Consider the following 20,564-nt stretch of genomic DNA (forward strand, 5'->3'; position numbering starts at 1 on the left):
GATATAACAGTTAAAAGGAATATGGACATTTCATTCTACCGAACTACACGCAAAGCAGAATTACAACTCACAGGTCAGTTTATTAGACAAATTAAACTTGTGAGGTAACGCAGCGCTGTTTCACTTGGTCTAACATTACACACTAAACTGCATTTGAATGTGTTGAAATGTATGTGTTAGTTTGTTTGTATGAGACTAGCAGTAAGCTAGATCAACATTAGAATAACATACAGATCATATTATAACATTTTATCATTGTTGAACTATATAACATTGATTCGTTTTATGTAAATGTGCTCACCTGTTTAATAAAGTACATGTAGAAGCGGTCGAAGTCTCGGAAGTGGAGCTCTCGTTTATATACTGTCTATGGGAGCTCTAGGCATCTCGAAAACACCGCGCTGATATTGATTCTCGTTTTAGTTCTCCTTTTTTATCCAAAGTCTGCTTGCCATGGTCCATAATGTTTGAACGAAACAACAACAGCGTGCAGATAGACATTTCGAACTACACATTTGTCTGCGTCTGTCGCTTTGGTTACTATATCAGAGGGCTCTGGTTCATAGCATGACCATACGAGCGGAAACCAGGGACAACGCGGATATGACGCCACTGATGGCGACAAGACGGAAATAAAGAAACGGGACGTTTCTCGAATTAAATTACAAATTTCTCCTGGTTTGAAAGTTGTTGGAAACAGTCGGGATAATGTAAGTACACAACTAAAAAAAATATATAACATAGATATAGTGATTTTTGCTATTTTTAAAGCAAACAAGTTACATATTGTGCCTTTAATGCTTAAATATTAACGTGAGCTCTCATGTCAGGCTGTTACCTGATGCACAGGACCTTCCATCCTCCACAGAGGAACCAGCCCAGTCCTCTGTGTCTCTGACTCACTCTTGCTCTGGGCAGAGTCTGATAGTCACTTTCGTCATTTTCGAAAGCTTCCTCTGACATCATCAATGGCATCTCATCAAGGTTTAAGGATTCGTCTTCAATCTGATACCTGAAACATTGTTACAAAAAAGGATGGCATTACACCTCTGACAAGTTAGGCATCATCATTTTTTGTCAAAATTATAAATTATAAAAGTTGTGTAGGATAATTTCTCCTTTATATAAATTCACTAAATAGCTAAAAAGCTACAAAAACGGTATAGGATTTCTATATCAAATTAAGGTGTCACGACTCAAATGTAATAAATAGACTGTTTGTTAAATTGTTATCCAACAAAAACATTCCTACTTTCATTATAACCTATCAAATATAAAAAGACATTATGCAATAAAATAAGGACATTTTTAAAGGCGCCTACATGAATGAGTGGAACAAAAAAAAATGCAGAAGTTAAGGGAACTGTTCCTCTCTCACACTGTGTTCCTCATTTATCGAGACGAGTCTCAAACCCAGATCAGCAGAATGCTATTGTGACACTCTGAAACAGCCGACGTCCCAAGAGGATATCAGCTTCCACCCACACAAAAGCCTGGCCGTTTCTGCACCAGATCCACTTTAGCATTAGCGTCAAAACCTGCAAGCTCCCTTTTCATTTTAGAGTTGTCCGTGGATAGACTTAATTCATGCAATTAGGCCTCTGTGATCACTGTAAACACTGACAGCCTTTTTGCAGTCGAACACTGAAATAAGTATAAAAATATACCAGATTCAGACCATGCTGACTGAACAGGCCCTCCTAAGCCAGTGATATCGAGTTGGATAAATTATTAAAGAAGCATTATACACTTACAATGGCAGATATTAACAACCTACAAACTCTAGTCCTAAGGATTTTAAAAGGAACAGTCCATTTTCTTCGAAAAGAAAGAACAGGGCAGAAATAGATTTGAGAGATCAGTTAGTGTGAATCATATTTAATCCTCCGCAAAACACTGAACGCTCACATTGTGTAGTGAAGATTACAGCACTGACTGATAAAAAAAGATATTACCATCAAATCTGCTTAACAATCATTAAGTATGTTTGACCTTCTGTTTCCCATTATTAATGTGGTCAATGCATGATCAATGTGTGAATAATGGTCTAAATTAAATGTTCATCATATCAAGCAATTGTGTCTTTTGAGAAGACCTGGATAGAAACGGCTTGATTCATATGATTTACATAACTATTTCTTTCTGAATTGTGAATGTTTGGGGGGAATGGACTTTTAATAAAGCGAACGAAATCTCTCAGGTTCCATTAAAATATCTTCATTTGTGTTTCGAAGATGAACAAAAGTCTTATGGGTTTGAAACGACATGAGGGTAAATGAGAAAGTCGGACTGGTCGGGGGGCTCAAACAACTGACCTACAAATGGCTTAGTTGTAGCTAACTCTGTATAATAATTTATAATTAATTAAAACTCATTTCTTTTGTGTTTGGGGGTGAAATATGGTCCACACATGTTCTTGACAAGTTTCGTGAGATTCACCATTATAAGAGACTATGAACTAATGGGAAATGACAAATAGTAGCTCTACAAAGGCTAATCGGTTCCTGCCACAGTAGGCAAGTTATTATTGAGGTATGTCAACAAAAGCACATCACTCTGAAATGTGTCTAAGTGGATTTAAACTTTTGATGTCCATTAAAAATTATTTTTGGTTAAACTGTCTTGACAGTGGTCAAGCAGAAATGGGTGTAATAAAAAAAGACAACCAAGTTAGCTGACCGGTGTAATCATAAACCGAATCGATACAGTCTAGTGAGGCCGATGTAAGAGATTTGTAGCCTGCAGGCCCACCGCTGATATTTGTATTCAATTGTATGATAAAGGAAATCAGATCACCATCAAATCTGCTTAACCAGCCATATAGATCAAGAAAGACAACAGAATAAGCAAAGTATGAGCCAAACATAGCTGGTGGTCCAATTTATCTCTCCTAACTGTGGTCAGTTCTTCTGCTCTTCTCTTTCCTCCTCAATAAAACAAAATGATTCGCAAAGTTATTGTGCGCAATAGCATTACCCCAAACAATGAAATCAAATTAAGCAATCTCTTTGGTTTACGTCCATCCTCTCAAGCAGCAACGCCACAAGTGATCCTTAGACTGTCAGTATTTGACAAACAGCTGGATGCCATAAATACAGATCCTGTCCGCTGTTAGGCTATTTATGCGGTTCAGGAAAACCAGATAGACATTTGTTTCTAAATTAGTATCTTTGCCTCACATAAACCATGGGACAAAAGTTTGCAGAGAGATATCGTGATTCGTGACAAGATCGGCATCAGCAGACCACGGCATGTGATGCATATACCTAAGGCAAATGAGATGCTGTATGCGATATGCTATAGAAGGAACAAAGCCTCATATGATGGTCACCAAAAGTTCATGATATGTTCTATGAATGTACCGTGAATTGTGTTTTATGTACCAAATGCACAAGAGGCATTACTTGTGATGTTTAATGAATGTAAATTGAATGTTTAATTAATGTTTTTAGAACATCTTCTGAGCCTTAGGTACATTCATTAAATATCACATATGCTTCATGCTTCAATTTATATGAAATGTTCCATACATGGTACTAACAGTAACAACCACAGAATAGCTCATCATAGCCAGAGTACGCTTCAATGGATGTTGTACCTAAGATGTTTAATAAAAAGGAACCGGAATGACAAATATCTCACATGATTATATCACATCTTAATCACCACATGCATCTCTCGGGGAGTCTTGTATCCTCTCGTGTCCTATCAGCTGTAATCTGACACTGACAGCTCGCGCTGCTGAATTTACACTGCCGCTAGACTGTTAGCCCGTTAGCACTCAACCCCGGAACCGTGGTATAAACAAACCCAATATCAAAACATACATTATTATAACAACTCAACTGACAGTCTTGTGTTAAAAAAGAGGTGTTTAAGATCAATATCCAACCGTATACATACCTGGCAGGTCTGCCAGCATTATAATACGCAGTTTTTCTCGAATTCGTCCGTACAGGATTCAAAAGGATGCTGTCTGCCATCTTTACTTGGCTACGTATGAATGTCGTCATGTCCGGAACAAAGTGAGGGAAATATCTGCTGTAATCTGGAAATATGGTTTTAAAGGTATTTTATTTTTATTTAAGTGTATTTTAATATCTAACTTGGTTGAATTAATTGACTATTTTTGGTTATTTCACACTAGGCATCTTACCATTGTTGTCTTGCTGCTTTTGAGGTTTGGCTTCCCAAATGATACCAAGATTTTGCATTTAAATAACAGTAATATAATTATTTAATTAAGGATTTTTTTTTAAAATAACACTATTAATAACAATGTCTGCCTAAAGTTTGTCTCAACACAGACACACACACACAGAGAGAAAGAGATAGAGAGTGAAGCCTTTTGATGACACAAACAAAATATTTTGTTTGAGATTTATTTATTGAGGGTGGCAGCAATATTGCATCTTAGAAATAAATCCAGTTCAGTCAGTGTGTTTGAGAGACCACCTCAGTTGTTCCATGAAAAAATACTGATGTTCAGACAGAAAAGAAAACCTGGTGTACTTTTTATTCATTATAACATATCTGAGTACAAAAATAGTGTCTCTTTTTCATGCAGAGGACACATCAAATACCCCGTCCCTTTTCACCATTACCTATTTTATGAAAAAAAAACTGCTCATTCATATTTTTTATGTTTTTCTCCCATCACTAAACAATATATTATTTAAGGAAAATAGCACTACAAAATAAAATAACATAAAATAAAATAAAAAACACTAAAATGACCTGACATGACACGCTTAGTAAATAAGACATAAGCTACCATTACAGACAAGTATATTGTTTCACTTTTTTCTTCTTTTCCCGTGTTCATAAATGTTTCTGGAAACATTTATTTAGTTTGTTCTTAATAGGAAAACACTTCTAAATTTTGAAATATAATAGTCCCGCAACACGTTCGGATGCATCACAAGGCCTGATAACTATACTTTAAACTGAAGTGTAAAGGTGTTTTTAATGCAAGATCTTTATTAGCACTCATATTATACTTCATAGTCTCATGTTGGCCCGCTAATTCATTTTGCATGTAAAAGTAAATAAGGCAGAAAATAGCATAAAACACATAATCAGAATTAATAACATAGGCTGGTACAAGATGAAACGTTTGATTGTTGATGGCAGCTAAAATGACACTAGCTTTCATGGTGGTGTACTTAATTTGCATGAAAATAAACGGTTTGCATCTAATGCATAGCAGCAAAGCAGTGGGATGTCAAAGAAGAATACATCTCTTTTCAAAAACTCTGAAATGTCTCTTTATCTTTTGCTCGGGATTTAAGTTACATACTTTCAGCTGTAGCTATATTAAGACCACAGTGTGGGAATGAAAAGTTTCTATTATATATGCAAACATGTTCCCTTTCCCATGAATTGAGCAATGTCTGACAGCACAATCAGAGGATAAAACAAATAAAATAAAATACATATTTACAACATAAAATAATCATTTTATCTCAAAGCAATGCCCTTGAATCAAGTGTAAGGTTTCAGTCAGTGGACATAATTGAAAAACTAACCGTGGCCTCAGTTTAAACAATAAAATAAAAAAAACAATTGCCATTATAGTATAAGATAAAGAATCTTTTCCCACATGAATCAAGCACATTCTAAAGAGTTTATTCAGATTTTCAAAAATCAAGACATGTTTATTTTCAATGTTCCTTATGCAAGGAGAAAGAATATGTCATCTTTACTTTAATTGATTCCGATGTCTTTTTTGTCCTCAATCATCATGGAGAAGTGTTGTCCAGTACCCCTTTCTAAGCCTGTTTTTTCCATGGCTGTGATTGGTGGGCTGTTTCCAGTGCTAGCCTTGTCCGTGGGCACAGTAATGGCAGGAAGCTGGGGGACTCCTCCACTCTGAATGACGGATATTTCATTGTTCCTCATTGCTAAGCCATTAGTAATAGCTGCTGCATATCGGCTCCAGAAGTTTTGGTCCACATTCATGGCCCGCGCTGCTAAATCCTTCTGAAACGCTTCGCTGAATTTCAGGGCGTCACCGCCCAGAAGGGCAATTGGGTTTTCCACAGACAGTCGTCTACCTCTACGGGCCGGAGTGTTATTCCACATATGGGTGCCCATGTGCACCTGTTGACAAACAGAAATTAAAGAGAAATCAATGACAAATATTTGTACGCACTTTGTGGTAGATGTGTATTACTCTGTAAAGAATGATAAAAAAAAATGACCACCATGATGTTGTGATGACCGCCATGTGTATTTGCATTGTTGTTGTTTTTTTATTATTATTTTTTTATTTTTGCCTTTAATTGACAGAATGGTGGAGGACTGAAAGGAAACGTGCACAACAGCTTTTGACATGTTGGGAGCAACGCACAACTCCAACACTGGTAAGCATTACATGAAAATTATAAAATTAAAACTGATTTGAAAAGTGCATCTGTTTCATATAACCTGTTCACTATTATATAATAATTAATACTTGTGAATAAGTGAACATCTGAAATAACATAATCAATAATGATCACATACCTTGAGATTACCCTTGGTTGTGAACGCTCGACCGCAGACAGAGCAGCCGAAAGGTTTTTCGCCTGTGTGTGTGCGCTCGTGGATCTGCAAGGCGCTGGCAGAAGAGAAGTTCTTCCCACATGCACTGCAGTTGTGTTGCTTAGGGGTCCGTCGGGGAGGGGGTGGTCCAGTGAGTGTGGTGACGCCCGGTATCATCACCTCAGAGCGTGAGGTGGGAGACTGCAGGCCAAATGCAGGGAAAGGCCCTTCTTTTAGCATGTATGGTCTACTGCAAGCACTCTCCAGTTTCACTGCAGTCGGCGAATTTTTTGTATCCTGATCAGTAAACCTTTGAGCATTTTCTGAGAATAAAAATAAAAAATAAGAATAAAATTAACACTGAAATCAAATAAACAAATACTGCAAAACTATGCATTAAGTGTTTAAGGGGAAATGTGTAATTTCTGGCTTTGCAAAGCCAAACAGAAGTGCAAAAATATAATATCATTTAAATATATTAATATATATATTTTTAATTTTCTACCAACACTCCCCTGTCCTCCATTACTTAAACAAACAGACCAGTCCAGCCCCAAACTCGAACCATTAACTGAGCTATATTGCGGTGCTGGGCAATGTGTAGCACCACAGTGTTTACACATTTCAGGTGAATTGAATACGGCTTACGCACAGTTGTCTATGCATATTTAGGTAGGATTTTAGAAAAAAACATTTACTTCACCATTTAAGTAATTAAATTTACACTAAAGAAAAAAAATTGTTTTACTGATTGTTCAGTTTACTTAAAAATAAGCCCAAGTTAAACAATTCTTGAATATTTTGCCACAACTTAATTTCATTACGTTCAAATCACTTACATTTGTAAAACAGACGTTAACTTAATCCTTTGTGTTGAGACTGCATAAATCATTTTTGTTGACATTATTAACTGGACAGTGGACTTCTAATTCCCAACATGCTTTACATAGACTGCATTAGGAGAATAAATGGTATCTAAGAGTTATTTGATGTTTATGAGTAAAGGGAAATACCTATTAGTGTTTAATGTTATGTTATAGTTTCTGTGTGGTTACTTATGTGATGAAGAGTGTAGCTTGTGCTTAGGTTATGGGCTACATGATGACTATGGTGTGTGTTGTTTCAGTCAGTACTTACAGTACTGAGACCAATATTTTCTTATTTGATCATTCCATGCATTACATATAATAATACATATATATTTAGTATGCTAACATGCACTAATGCTAGATAGAATTTATCTAACACAAGAAGTTAAATTTAGGTTTGTTCAACAAAACATTATTTGTTTTAACCCTCTGGGGTCTAAGGTATTGTCTGGGCCATAGAGGTGTTTTGACATGCCCTGACATTTGTGCTTATTTCAGTTATTCTTGTCTTGTTGTGCTAACCTAAAATAACTGTGCGGAAAAGCTTTCCTCAGTTTAATTAAACTCATTGAACAAATCTATTTTTAAGGGTGTTTTATGGCTATCATATACAGTAGCAGTTTAAGCTTACCATGTTCCTTGCTGAAACATTGCACGTTGAAAGGGTTTTCTTTCTTTACTGTAGACTGGATAGGCTGTATTCCTGTTTGATTAAGAGTCACCCCGTTGACTGTGTTTGCTGCAGGACAATCTGTTGTTTCAGATTTTACTATAGCTGTTTCCTCAGGGGTTTTAGAGGAGAGGTTCAGAGAGACTGGGTGCTCATGTTGGCCTTCAGGTTGACTGTTGAGATAGGGTGGAATGTGAATAGAACTAGATGAATGTGGCATTAATCTAGTTCCCATGCTATGGTTCTCCATCTCACCAGTGGTGATCAAGCCCAGAGCATGAAGATCATTATCCATAGGTCCGTACTTGACCATCTTTTTTCCATTTGATTGGCTTAGACTGATGGATGAGTCACTCCTTACATTTTGAGATTCTGATACACTGGTTGACAGAGATGAGATAGGTGGTGGACTGTCTGAAAAAGAGCTCAGGGTGTTTTCACTGTTCTCCACAACATCCGCCTCTTCTTCAAATGAAATATCATCAAGACAGTCGTCATCATAAGTGCTCATGCTGTCGAAACTCTCCATATCTGTGTCTTTCTCGTAGATGGTTTCTGCCAAAGGAGTGTTTGGAATCTGCCCACCCATGTGCATGCGTATGTGCTGCTGTAACACAACAGCATTTGTGAATTTTTTCTGACAGATCGGGCATGAATGTTGAATCCGAAGAGGAGGCTTTGCACGGTGGACACCAAAGTGAGTCTTCAAGTTACCCTTTGTGGTGAATGCTCGTCCACAAACCTTGCATTTAAATGGCCTCTCCCCTGTATGGATGCGGTAGTGCATCTTCAGCGCGCTCTGACAGCTAAGCACGCGGTGGCAGATTACACACTGATTGGGATCCATCATCTTCTTGTCAATGTTTTCCACAAGCTGTTGGAGCTTCGATGTCTCAGATGTTTGCATAGAGTCTTGGAGACCACCAAATGGGAACTTGGCCCTGAACTGATCCGAGATGAGTGGAGGAGAGGGTGACTTATTAACAGCTGAAGGAACATCAGTGGACTCTGATACATTCCCCTTAACAGGTGTTTCTGTTGACATGGATTGTGAAAGCAGGCTGTTGGGGTTGTTACCGTTTCTAGTCATACTGTTTGATGGCAGGTGCACTTCCTCTGTATTGAAGCCGTGTGTGATCTCTTCTTCTCTGATTGATTTAGGGGAGGCCGCAATGGTAGACATATCTGTCTCAGTGCCGGTGGGATTGGGTGACGATGGGGCGAGTTCACCTCTGGCTGGTGATGGCCTATGTGGAGATCTTTCAGAGGGTGTGCTTGTAAATGAATCACTTAAGCTTTCAATAATTGGTACTGTGGGCGGCAACTGCAGACCCATTGAGGATGGCACAGTTGGAAGAACAGGTTTGCTGTCTAACCAAGTAGGTCCTGCCTTCTCTGGAGGAAAAGACATCCCATATGGAATCCCAGAACTGGTAGGGATATTGTCAAGGTACTCTGGGACTGGGTACGGGTTCATCTGGACATGAGGGTACTTCTCCTTGTGCCTTTGGAAGTGGACTTTGAGGTTTCCCTTTGTTGAGAAACGGTTGCCACAAATGTTGCATTTGAAGGGCCTCTCACCTGTGTGTGAGCGCAAATGGATCTGTAAGGCGCTGTCGCTGCCAAACACTTTAGCGCAGAACCTACACTTGTGCTTAAAGAATGGGTCCTCAGAATTGGGCTTGTTGTCAAAAATGGAGACGCCGGGCAGTTTGCCCTTACGGTGCTTCATCATAGCAGCAAGTGGGTCTAATGCACTGGCAGTGGCTGCAATGCTGGCCAGTGGATTGGGAAATATGACTCCGTTGGGAGGGCTTTGAGGTAGTAATGGTAGGTTGGCAGAAGGGCTAAGGAGGCTACTCTGGCAAGCTGATAGTGGACTGGGAGTGCTTACGGACTGGGTGTTACTAACGTTAGAGAGCGATCCACTACAAGTGGGTAAGAGCGGGGAAGCCCCGCTGTAGCTGAAGAGATGAGGGCTGGAGCTTGTTAAGGAAGCAGTGGCACTCTCTAATGCTCTAGAGCCGATTTGTCCACTGCTTGGCTGGGAAGACAGCAACGGTGGTCTCGAAAGCATAGACGCCTGGGATACAGAGGCATGCCCATTCACTGCAGAGGGCATGACCCCAGATAATGGAAGTACAGGGGGTGGAGCGATGCCCTGGAAATTGTAAGTGTTCGAGTCAGAGGGCAGGCTTTTTGAGGCAGGATTAAGGGCGGCTTGCGTAGGCTGCCTATTCATTACAGCGACCTGGCTGCGGATCTGCTCAATGAGCTGCAATTGCTGAACCTGCTGCTGCTGCAGCGCCATCAACTGCTCCAGAATCATGGGTATCGCAGCTGAGTTCAGCTTGCCTGCGGACCCTGCACAGTGAATGCTCTGGGAAAACTGAGCAACGGCCACTCGGGTGCTGTGAAGAATCTCCAGGGTCACATTGGTGCTGGGCATGTCATAATGATTGGTTGTAGGTGGTGCAGGAGAAGAGGTGGGGTTTTCATTGTCAAGTTGTAGAGGGCTGAGGTTTGATGTTTTATGCTCAGGCAAACTTATATCCATTTGTTCATCCAGGTCGATGATATGGGTTTCCTCAGGCATCTCGTCGACTTTCTCAGCCAGCTCGGAGTTGAGCTCGCTGGCCTCCATTTCTGCTGAGTCACTGTGGGCACTCAAAAGGGACTCTGTCGGTGATTCCCGGCAAATGGCCTTCTCTTCATTCTCTTTTACTATCAGCACAGGGGGGTCTTCCGTGCACTTCTGTTGGTGCTCCAGCATTTCGGACCACTTGAAGAATTCAGCACAGCACCTCTCACACACGTTTGTCTCTTCACCCCCGCTGCGGCTCTCTGTGCCGCTGTCCTCCTCATCGCCTCCCCTCAAGCGAAGTGCTGGGAGATAAAGACATAGAGAGAAAGCGTGTGAATAGAAATTTCTGAGATGATAGATTTTTCACAGCTATTCTTGGAGGAGTGAACAATATAGATAAACTAAATCAATTGTACCACTTTACCAATTACTGAAAGCCAGCCTCTTTGTGCTCATGCTCCAAAGACTCAGACGATAATTTTCTTTGCACAATCCATCAAATTATGCGACCTATCTATTGAATATACGGGAGCTTAATGAAATTCTATAGGGGATATTGATTTCCAATGTTTTTATACAATTCACAGCTGCACTGTCAGTTGAGGGCAAATTGAGTCTTTGATTGACTAATCTGAACTCTCCATTGCTATCAAACACTCTTATTTCCTGATGAATTTGAAGAACTAATTCCTCCACTTGACATTGTTGAGTGAAACATTTATCTCTCACTGCTAAAGATGTACAACCTTGAAAAATGCTTTCAGCTTTAAAAGTGTGAACATGGACAATTAACTTCAAACTGTTTTAAATCATGCCATATCTGGTCATTTTTAAAAAAAAGAAGAAAAAAAATAATCTGTCCTTTCACTAGAAGTCAAAGCCTGCAGTGCTATCTTAATACATCTGTTAAGCTGAAATATATAACGACAAGAATATTATTAAGTGTAAAGTATCAATAATGAGCAAGAATATACAACTTAAAAAAGTTGTTAAAAAATCAAAGTGTAATGATCATGGGAGCCAAAAATATTATGTTTGTTTTTAAATTAAATCAGCAGCATTTGATGAGATTTTTTGTTCTGATATTTGAATTAATACAGCACATGAAATACCTAGGTTACATTAAGTTCAGATAAGATCTTAAACTGTTTTAGGTCATTGGTTCACTGGTGAGCATTTAAGGGGTTGTTTTTGAGTAATTTATGCAGAAATATTCTGAGGAAAATATAAACAGAAATAGTTTTACACATAAAAGATGTTTAGTTTAGTGAGATGGCAAAGTGTGTGAGTCTAAACAGAAATCTTTCTATATTTTCAGACTGTTTCTATTTGTGTGTGTGTGTGTGTGTGTGTGTGTGTTTTTTTCTTTATCTTTTTATAGTTTTTTTTTTTTTTTTATAAAAGATGCCATGGAAGATTGTATAGGTGTATTCGCTGTATGATTACCCATCGTTATCGCCTTGATATAGCCACACTGAATGTTTATGACATCAGCGTTTAAGAATAATATTGGATAAAATTTTCTGGAAAAGTGACAGCGAGAAATGAAACGAGTGAAGAGAGGATGACAGAATATCTCAAATAATTTTGTGTTCAGGTGTTGTTTGCGTATCTTCTCAGTTTTTGTGAGCCTTCCTCAGAGGAGTTACAATGTGGGTCATTTGCTTGTCTAATTCCAGTAACTGTGTGGGTGGTCTGAAAAACTCTTAACACCGAAAGGTGAGAGCTAACTGAAACTGATCTAGTGAGGCGACCAATTAACTTAAGGCCATGCCACAAATCATCTTAAAATGTTCATACATTAGTTCACATATATTAGCATTCACTGAATAGTCCAAATAGATTTACAAAGAAAAAATATATACTATGGCGAAACCCCAGTGAAAAGACGGACAAAACTGTGATCATGAGATATATAAAAAAAAATAAAAAAAGCAATCAGAAAAAAGACATTTGTGGGGCCCTACTACATCAGCCTCTACAAAGATGAAAAAACTTGGGAGATTCCTAGGGTGCTCAGTTGGTAACCGTGGTTTTGTAGCTAGCTGGATCATTTCGACATGAGACAGACAAAGGTTAGAACATTAGAGTTTTAAAATATATTTCTCAGACCCCAAAAGAAGAAAGCTAAATGCTATTAGACAATTGTTACTGTAGAGGCCTGATGAATGGAGAACTGAAAGACGTACAAGGGCAAACACGAAAGTCAATTGTGTTGGCGTCGACAAAATGAGAGAAAAGTACCTATTGCACATGGATAACACTCTGAAGTCAAATCATCATGATTTATTTATTTTTATTTTTAAATTAATTTAGAATATAACATAATTTAATATTAATTTAAGTGGAAATGAAGAAATGTATGTATGCCAATTAGTCTTTTAACTAATTGCAGATGGTGAAAGTTTGGCCATAAGTTACTTAAGTTTGCTAATAATATTTATTGAATGATAATAATATGTATTGAAATGCCCATGTGTGTTTGAGCTTGTTCTGAAATTTCTGCACTTACTGTACATTAATTTTAGTAAATTTCAGAATACATACAACAGATGTTTTATGTTTTGAAAAAAATAATTAATTTGCTCAAAGTTTAAAAAAAACTCCCATATGCAATTATCTGCTTATTGACTAAAGGAGACATTTTTTATTAACTTGTTAAAAAATAAAAAATAAAGAAAACTAACCCACAGTTTAAATATATATGTGTAGGCTAAATGATCAAGAATCAAGATTTAAACATTATGCTAATTATTCCTACATCAATATTGTTGCATCAGGTTTTCACTTCAAATTCTTTACTCTTCTAACAGATTAGGCCTGATTATAATGGATTCGTCTGATTAAAACTGATCTGAAGAACAATAAACGTCTTTTTCACTGTCTGATTTCAACCCATACCCTGATTCAGTTCTTTTAGTTCGATCTTTGTGTTGCAGTAAATACTTTAACGCGATTTAAATAAAGACACAACTTCGACACCAGACTAAGTGTGAGGCTTTTTCATAATTAACTTCATTACCATGACAAAAGGAATTATTCTCACGCAAACAGACGAATGTTGAAGGTTTTGTTTGGGTCTTGCTATGGGACACTTTTGTATGGTTTGCAGATCTTTTATTTTGGTGCTTTATCAAAAGCACAAATAGCCTAGATGCACAACTCTAATCTACCGTTACTGATTATAATTAACAATTCATTTTAAATCATGTTAAATCAAACTATTTTTGAAAGTCTATACACGAAATGCAAAAATAAATAAATATAGGGCCTATAAGATACGTGACCAGTTTAGGCAAATTGAATAAAAAATAATGAGAGCATTTTATGTCCATAAATGTTTCATTATTTCTAATGAATTTAACAGAAATTGTTAGTTAACAGCTAAAAGACTGGAAAGACTTGAAATTACGACTGCATTATTTAGTGGGGGAAAAAAGTGTTCGGCATTTTTGTCAAATGACACATAATCAACGTTTGACACGAAATTTCCGAAAGCACATATTTGTAGGTTTCATGTAGGCTACTATATAGGCTAAACACACTTAACTTGTGATTTATGAAACACTAATAAAAATAAAGGTTCGAATAGAATTTTACTATCATGCCATAAGACAACCACAAGTAACTTTTTTATTCTCTGGTTCTTTAGAAAACGCACCGGTGTTTTAAAGAACAAACCTAACTTTTTATATTAAAAATACTCTTTGTTGAACGTAGCAACCATCGAAGAACGTTATTTTTAAGGGTGTAAAACTTTGTCTTGAGTTCCGTATAGTCTACTTGAACTGAACACAGCATCGTTTAAACTTACATGCTTGCTAAATCAAGTTCTTTTTATATTCCCCGATTCTCTCAAATTGTTCATTCTATGTAATAGCCTATGTTCTATAGGCTATCGTGTTTTCAGCCCTACTCAAAATTAACAATATAACATCGCGAAATTCTGACAAAAGAAACTTGTTTGTATCTAAAGAGCCGAATAAAAGATTCGTATTGCAATTCACATACCGTTATCCGGACTTTTGTCCGACTGTGTTCCTTCTTCGTCCGACCTGAGATGCTGAGGTTTCGCTTGCTTTCTTCGGGACATGTCTCTGCGCTTCGCGTCGGCGCTCCGATCTGCAGAAACATCGGACGCTGGCAGTCCCGTACAGTCCCGGGGTCAGTGAATAAGAGATATTAGATGTTGTTACCGTTGTGCAGATTGCGCATGTCGGCGTTATAATGATAGAGGGTCATGTATTACGTTGCGCTGCATGAGGGATTGGCCGCGCGCCAGTAGACACTCTCTCTGGATATGGAAATGAGGGATGGACTGAGTAATTAGCCCGTTTCACTTCCTCACTTTTCCCCCTTTTGCTCTCTGTTCACGTAGGACCACAAACTGGACGCAAACAAGTGCGTCTACAGCTCTGGTGGCACTTCACATGGCGTAAAGTCCATCCGTAGTTTGTTAAACATCACCGTAAGTACGGAAAACCAGTCTTGTCACGCTCACACGCCTTCTTTTCAAATAAATGACAGTATGAATAACAGTCAAGCACCTCTCAGACTCTTTCAGCGTGTATTGATTCTAGTTTAAGCATATTCCTCACTTAAATAAGTTGTTTAATTTTTTATATGCAAGATAAGTTTGTTCTGACAGGCGAATATATTATAATAATTGCTTTTGGTTGGTTTTTATTTGAGGGGTTCTGGGAGTGCAATTAAAGCTTAAACCCCCAGAGTCAACATCAAAACAAAATGTTGAGGGTTTTTAAATGTATATATTATTTCAAACAACGTTTCATTAACCACAAAAGTTAGATTAGAGTGCACTAGACAATCGCTAACGTCTCGTTCGCCTGAGGAGGTCACCATAGCAACAGTATGCTGCTCCAGCGCTTTCCGTTAGAATCTGTATGGGACGGTACGTCGCAAAACAAAAGTAACTGCCAGCATTTATGGCTTCCTATACATTTACATACCACTCAGAAACACTGTTTTGTTTTGTTTTTTTTACTTTCCACGTTTCTTTTTTAAGTTTTTGTATTTAGGAAAAAAAGAATTCGGTTGCGCGAGACGAACAACGCGCGCGGAAAATCCAGACAGTTAGCCTACTGAGGGACGTCGAGAACGTTATCGAATGATTCGCAGACTGTTTATTAAGTAGGCTATTGACAACAAACACTGTTCGTTCTGTTCTCTGTTCTCCGTCTGCTTCTCACTCATACCGAGGACGCATCCTCCAAATAGTTCATCCAATTCAAAACTATGCGCTTTCTTGCAGATTCCAGAGTCCCATAAGGTGGATGTCTTGATGTAGGAGCTGCACTGAAACGAGTGTTCGCTGATATTGAGCTGAAAATGTGCTTGTAAAAGTCCTGGAGAAATGCAGAAGGGCTGTTCTGTGTAAGCTTATTGCATTAGGCGACCACTAGGATATCACAGAATAATGGACCCCTATTCAACCTGCTCTTTTTCCTGTTAACCTTTCGCATAACTTCACATCTGTTGTGATAGCCTACTGAATTTAAAAGGACCAAAAGAAAAAAGGATATAGCACTTATTTTTTTGATCTGTGGTGTAGCACCTTATAAATTTAACACAGGAAAACTTCAGTTATGTGTCTATCATGATATTGAGCTGCTCTCATGGGATCAGACAGCATTCACATCTGACCAGTATCGCTGGTGTATAGCGGCCAAAGGGCTCTAAATCAGCGATACATCATTTCCATTACAACACAAGTAGAACAATATATAAGCCTATTGATCGGCGTCTCTGTTACTCTTCTGGTGTAGAGAGATAAGCGCAATATAATTTCGTTTGACCTATCTGTATGGCCAAGTGATGGATTGCCAGGGTAACCGAGGGCTTTTATCACAAAACTCTCCCAATGATGTACTATTGATTGTCCTTAACTAGCTTTTCTGGCAAAAATCAAAAGTCCCTTCCTCGCCATCCTCTTCATTATCAATAAAATTACAAAGTGGTGGGAATTGTCAAAATCCACCCCCAAGGGAAGTCTTTAAAACGGCTGCTGTTATCCTGGCTTTTCTGTTATCCGTGCCATGTAGGATTAGGAATGGGCTTTTCAAAATGAAACAAAATGATCAGATGAAGACGAGCGCCTAGAAGGACAAAATATTTAAAATTCTGCATATGAAACCCTTAATGTTTGTTTCCCACAGGGAATTTTTTTTGCCTGTGCTGTTGTTAATTGTGTTTTTGTTTTATTTTTCGTGCTGGTTTTCTTCACATTCCCCATCTGCTTTCACAAGAATGAGACAAGCCTGATTTAAATGAATCGTCACAGATATAGATTTTTCTACTGTATACATCACCGTCTCACCTGTAATCTCAGATTATAGCCTATCTTCACAAACATTTGTATGATGAACATCTTAGCTTTTAATAAAATAAAAGAAAAAATTGTTTCAGTTGGTGCAGAAAACTGCTGTTTCTTTTCCAGCGTGGAACTCAAGAGTTGTGTTCTGCTGGAAAAAGGAAGACATTTGTCCAAGTCTGTGTGTTTGTTGAGATTTATTATGTTCTGTCCATTAAAACGAAATCATGTTTAGAATCTTTCATGGTCAATGCTATTTCTATGTTCCTTTGAGCTCCGAATGTAGCATTTTAACCAAGAACATATCCCACTGCTAAAAAACATCTTTCCCTACTCTAAACACGATGAAGAGGGTTTGACTCTGAGTATAAAGCACATCATCTCAGATAGATCAACAAATGAAGTGTCAGGGCGAAACTACATGAAGAACAAACAAAGCAGAGACGGGGCAGTGAGATGGACAGATGTGAGATAGCACTGTTCTGTGTGCCGAGGGCCTCTGGAAATTTCTGATTGGTTTAATTTACCACATCTAACGCGGCTGCTTCTCAAGTCCGCGACTTTTATCTAATGCTGTGAACCTCTATTGATTTCTCTTCTCTATCTTTAATGCAGGACTGGAGCAAAGAGAGCAAAAAAAAAGCACTTGCTAAATGGAGGACTACTTTGAGATGGCTGCTATTCTCCGGCTTATTGCCTCCTGTCGACCATGGTTTCACATGAGGTCCGGGGTGTCAGGTCCGCTTCCACCAATAAAGCCTGTGATTGACACGAGCGGGAGAGACTTGAGCTGGGAAAAGAAACTGAATCTCAATGTATGTGGGGTGAGTCAGGGTCTATTGTGGGGCCAGTTGGACCTGATACATCTAAGGCGAAATAAACGTTTTTAGCCGTGAGATACGGGTCCCTTGGCGATACCGTGGTACAGTCTGGTATCCGACTGTCCAAAAAAAAATACTGTTGTACTTTTTCTCTATATCCTCAACAAAGCAGCATGGAAATCAGTACTCTCGCTGCTTTGTGTGTCTTGATATGCAACCACATGTAGGGATTTCACCCCCGTACTTACGGTCATTTACAAACACTTCTGCAAAAGCGCTTCGCTGAATACGTACACAAAGTTTTTGCTTTGTAAACAACCGTGCAAAGAAGATGTTTCAGTTCTTTTAACCCTGGTCGCCATGACAACCGACTATTTTTATGAAAGACAGCAAATTTTAGGCACAAACAGGATATTATGTATTCTATGTTCTCGAGGGAATAACGAGCAAAAACAAGAGTAAAGCCAGTAAAAACAGTAGTTAATTACTGGCTGTGAGTGTGTGCAGCCTGAGATGGCAGAGGGAAGACTTCAGGCGCAAAGTAATTCTCTTACATTTATGACCTGAAAAAGAACAGACCCTGCTATTAGCATTTATTGGCATGCTATAGAGGAAAAGCATGTAACGAATGAGTTTAATCTCCGTCAGCTCAGATTCTCTGAACGCTTCACAGGAACTATCTTCTGACATAGGATGTGAAATCTAATCCAAGGGTAAAACTAATGTTAGAGTCTGTGGATTTAGAAATATACTATTGAGATTACAGGGCGTATTTTAGACAAATATAATATCTGTGCATAAGTCGGCAGATCAATGTGAAGTAGTTGCCTGATGGTCCTGATGGGGAATATATTAGAAAAGTAAAACACTGCATATGACTTCTCAGTGTTAAGACTGAAGTTCATAGCCATTTTACATGTGTCTTTGCAACACATATTAAGGTCAATCAGAAATAAGGTGGTCAGAGATGATGAAACAGAGAAATCTTTTAAAAATCTAATTACAAATACAATTTGGCAAGTTGATAGAAATGTACTTTTTAATTCATTTTATTATTTTATTTTTTACTTTTTTATTATATTATTTTATTTATTATATTATTAGTATTATTATATTTTATTTAGTGCTGGGCAAAGATTAATCGCGATTAATCGCATCCAAAATAAAAGTTTGTGTTTGCATAATATATGTGTGTGTACTGAGTATAATTATTTTGTATATATAAATACACACATATGCATGTATATATTTAAGTTTTTTTTTATATATATATATAAATTATTTATATTTATATATAATATAAATTATGTATAAATATATATACAGGCAAATATTTCTTAAATAAATACATGCATATGTATTTATATATACAAAATAATTATACACAGCACACACACATATATTATGCAAACACAAACTTTTATTTTGGATGCGATTAATCGCGATTAATCTTTGCCCAGCACTAATTTTATTACCATGTTCAACTTTTTTTATTTAATTGTGGTTAAACATCATGTAAAAAGTAATGGAATAAAACATAAACAAATATTTATACACCTATATATTTATACATACATTTAAAAACTTACTGATCTTGAAACAGTTATAAGAGTCTACGGGGTCTGTGATAAAGTTTACTGGTGTGTTAATTTCTTGTCACATGACAACAAAATGGCTTCCTTCATGTTGGTTACACACTGTTTCTGATTCGGCAGACAGAAGTGTTTTAAAAATTAATACTTTGAAACAAAAAAGCTTCACTGCTTTTTTTTTTTTATAATTTATTTTTTATAAATAATTTTAAACTGTGTATGCCAAAGTTCAAATCTGCCAAGGACACTGCCCAAACTTTAATTTATAAACAAAAATATAAAAATAAAATTGAATTCAGGAAATTATATCAAAGGATTTGATTGGGTGTATGTATGAAATTTGTTAATTTTATAGATCCAGACGAAAAAAAAAAAAGATCATTGGCCTGTATAAGATTGGTTATAATAGCAAAAAATTAACAATGTGGAAATTACCTATTGTAACAGTAATGTTAAGTGTGACGTGTGTTTTTTTGTTAAGCTGAGTTTGGATGTATTCGACACTGTGACAAAACTGTAAGTCAAACCTCACTGACAGCTCAATAAAGGAGCATATGGGAGGACATCTAACCTTCCATGTCCAAAATTACTCTCTCAGTTGGAGGCTGGGGACAAGATAACGATTAGGAAGCTGTTTCCCTGAACATGCTGAGAGAGATGCAAAACCAGGTTAGCATGATCATTCATCATCTAGTGGCTTTGACTTAAGCCTGTTGCCATTGAATAGTCCTCCGAATGCATAATCTAAAGGTGCTCGGGGCCATGATTGTTGCTGTCTTGACAAAGTAAAAGAAATGAATGGCACAATCTCTTGCATGCCACTGGCCTTAGATCACAGATACATGTGACATTTACAGTTAACGACTGTAAAGAGCTGTCAGAAGTAAACAGACAGTGACTAGCGGACGTGTATGCCTGGTTTATGAGTCATCTCTTATGTGAGTTTCCCAGCATTATGCTGTAAAACCACAGACAAAAGTTCAGTAAACCATAAGACGCTCACTTAAGCAACAGAAATACTAAGTCTAACATTAATTTAATGGCAGAATGAATAACAAAAGTCACACTGACTTGAACAGTACAGTAAAAGATCTGTCTGATTGCTGTAATGAGATCTAAACTGGCTTGTAAACAACTATCCTGTTACAAATGTGGTCACACAGAAAAAAACG

General features: G+C 37.6%; 2 protein-coding genes across 3 annotated transcripts in view; both read right to left on the reverse strand.

The window, feature by feature from the left end:
* Positions 1–4,007, reverse strand: part of atp9b (ATPase phospholipid transporting 9B) — a 57,741-nt gene extending 53,734 nt beyond the window's left edge. For both annotated transcript variants that reach the window (XR_014030995.1, XM_081377247.1), the window contains exons 1-2: positions 3,904–4,007; positions 839–1,012 (exon numbers count right to left, since the gene is read on the reverse strand). Coding sequence is in view for 1 of the 2 variants with exons in the window: in XM_081377247.1 (XP_081233373.1) it covers positions 839–1,012; positions 3,904–3,983 (254 nt within the window). In the remaining variant the exon portion in view is untranslated. The remainder of the gene's footprint in view (positions 1–838; positions 1,013–3,903) is intronic.
* Positions 4,008–5,706: 1,699 nt separating this feature from the next.
* On the reverse strand, positions 5,707–14,741 carry sall3b (spalt-like transcription factor 3b; the record flags this gene model as incomplete). Its single annotated transcript, XM_081377677.1, has 4 exons — positions 5,707–6,102; positions 6,508–6,848; positions 8,026–10,950; positions 14,660–14,741. 4 exons carry the CDS (start codon positions 14,739–14,741, stop codon positions 5,707–5,709), a joined length of 3,744 nt encoding a protein of 1,247 aa, XP_081233803.1.
* Between the last annotated feature and the right edge of the window lie 5,823 nt (positions 14,742–20,564).

Source organism: Scardinius erythrophthalmus (assembly GCF_964197995.2).
Source record: "Scardinius erythrophthalmus genome assembly, chromosome: 10".
Lineage (NCBI taxonomy): Eukaryota > Metazoa > Chordata > Actinopteri > Cypriniformes > Leuciscidae > Scardinius > Scardinius erythrophthalmus.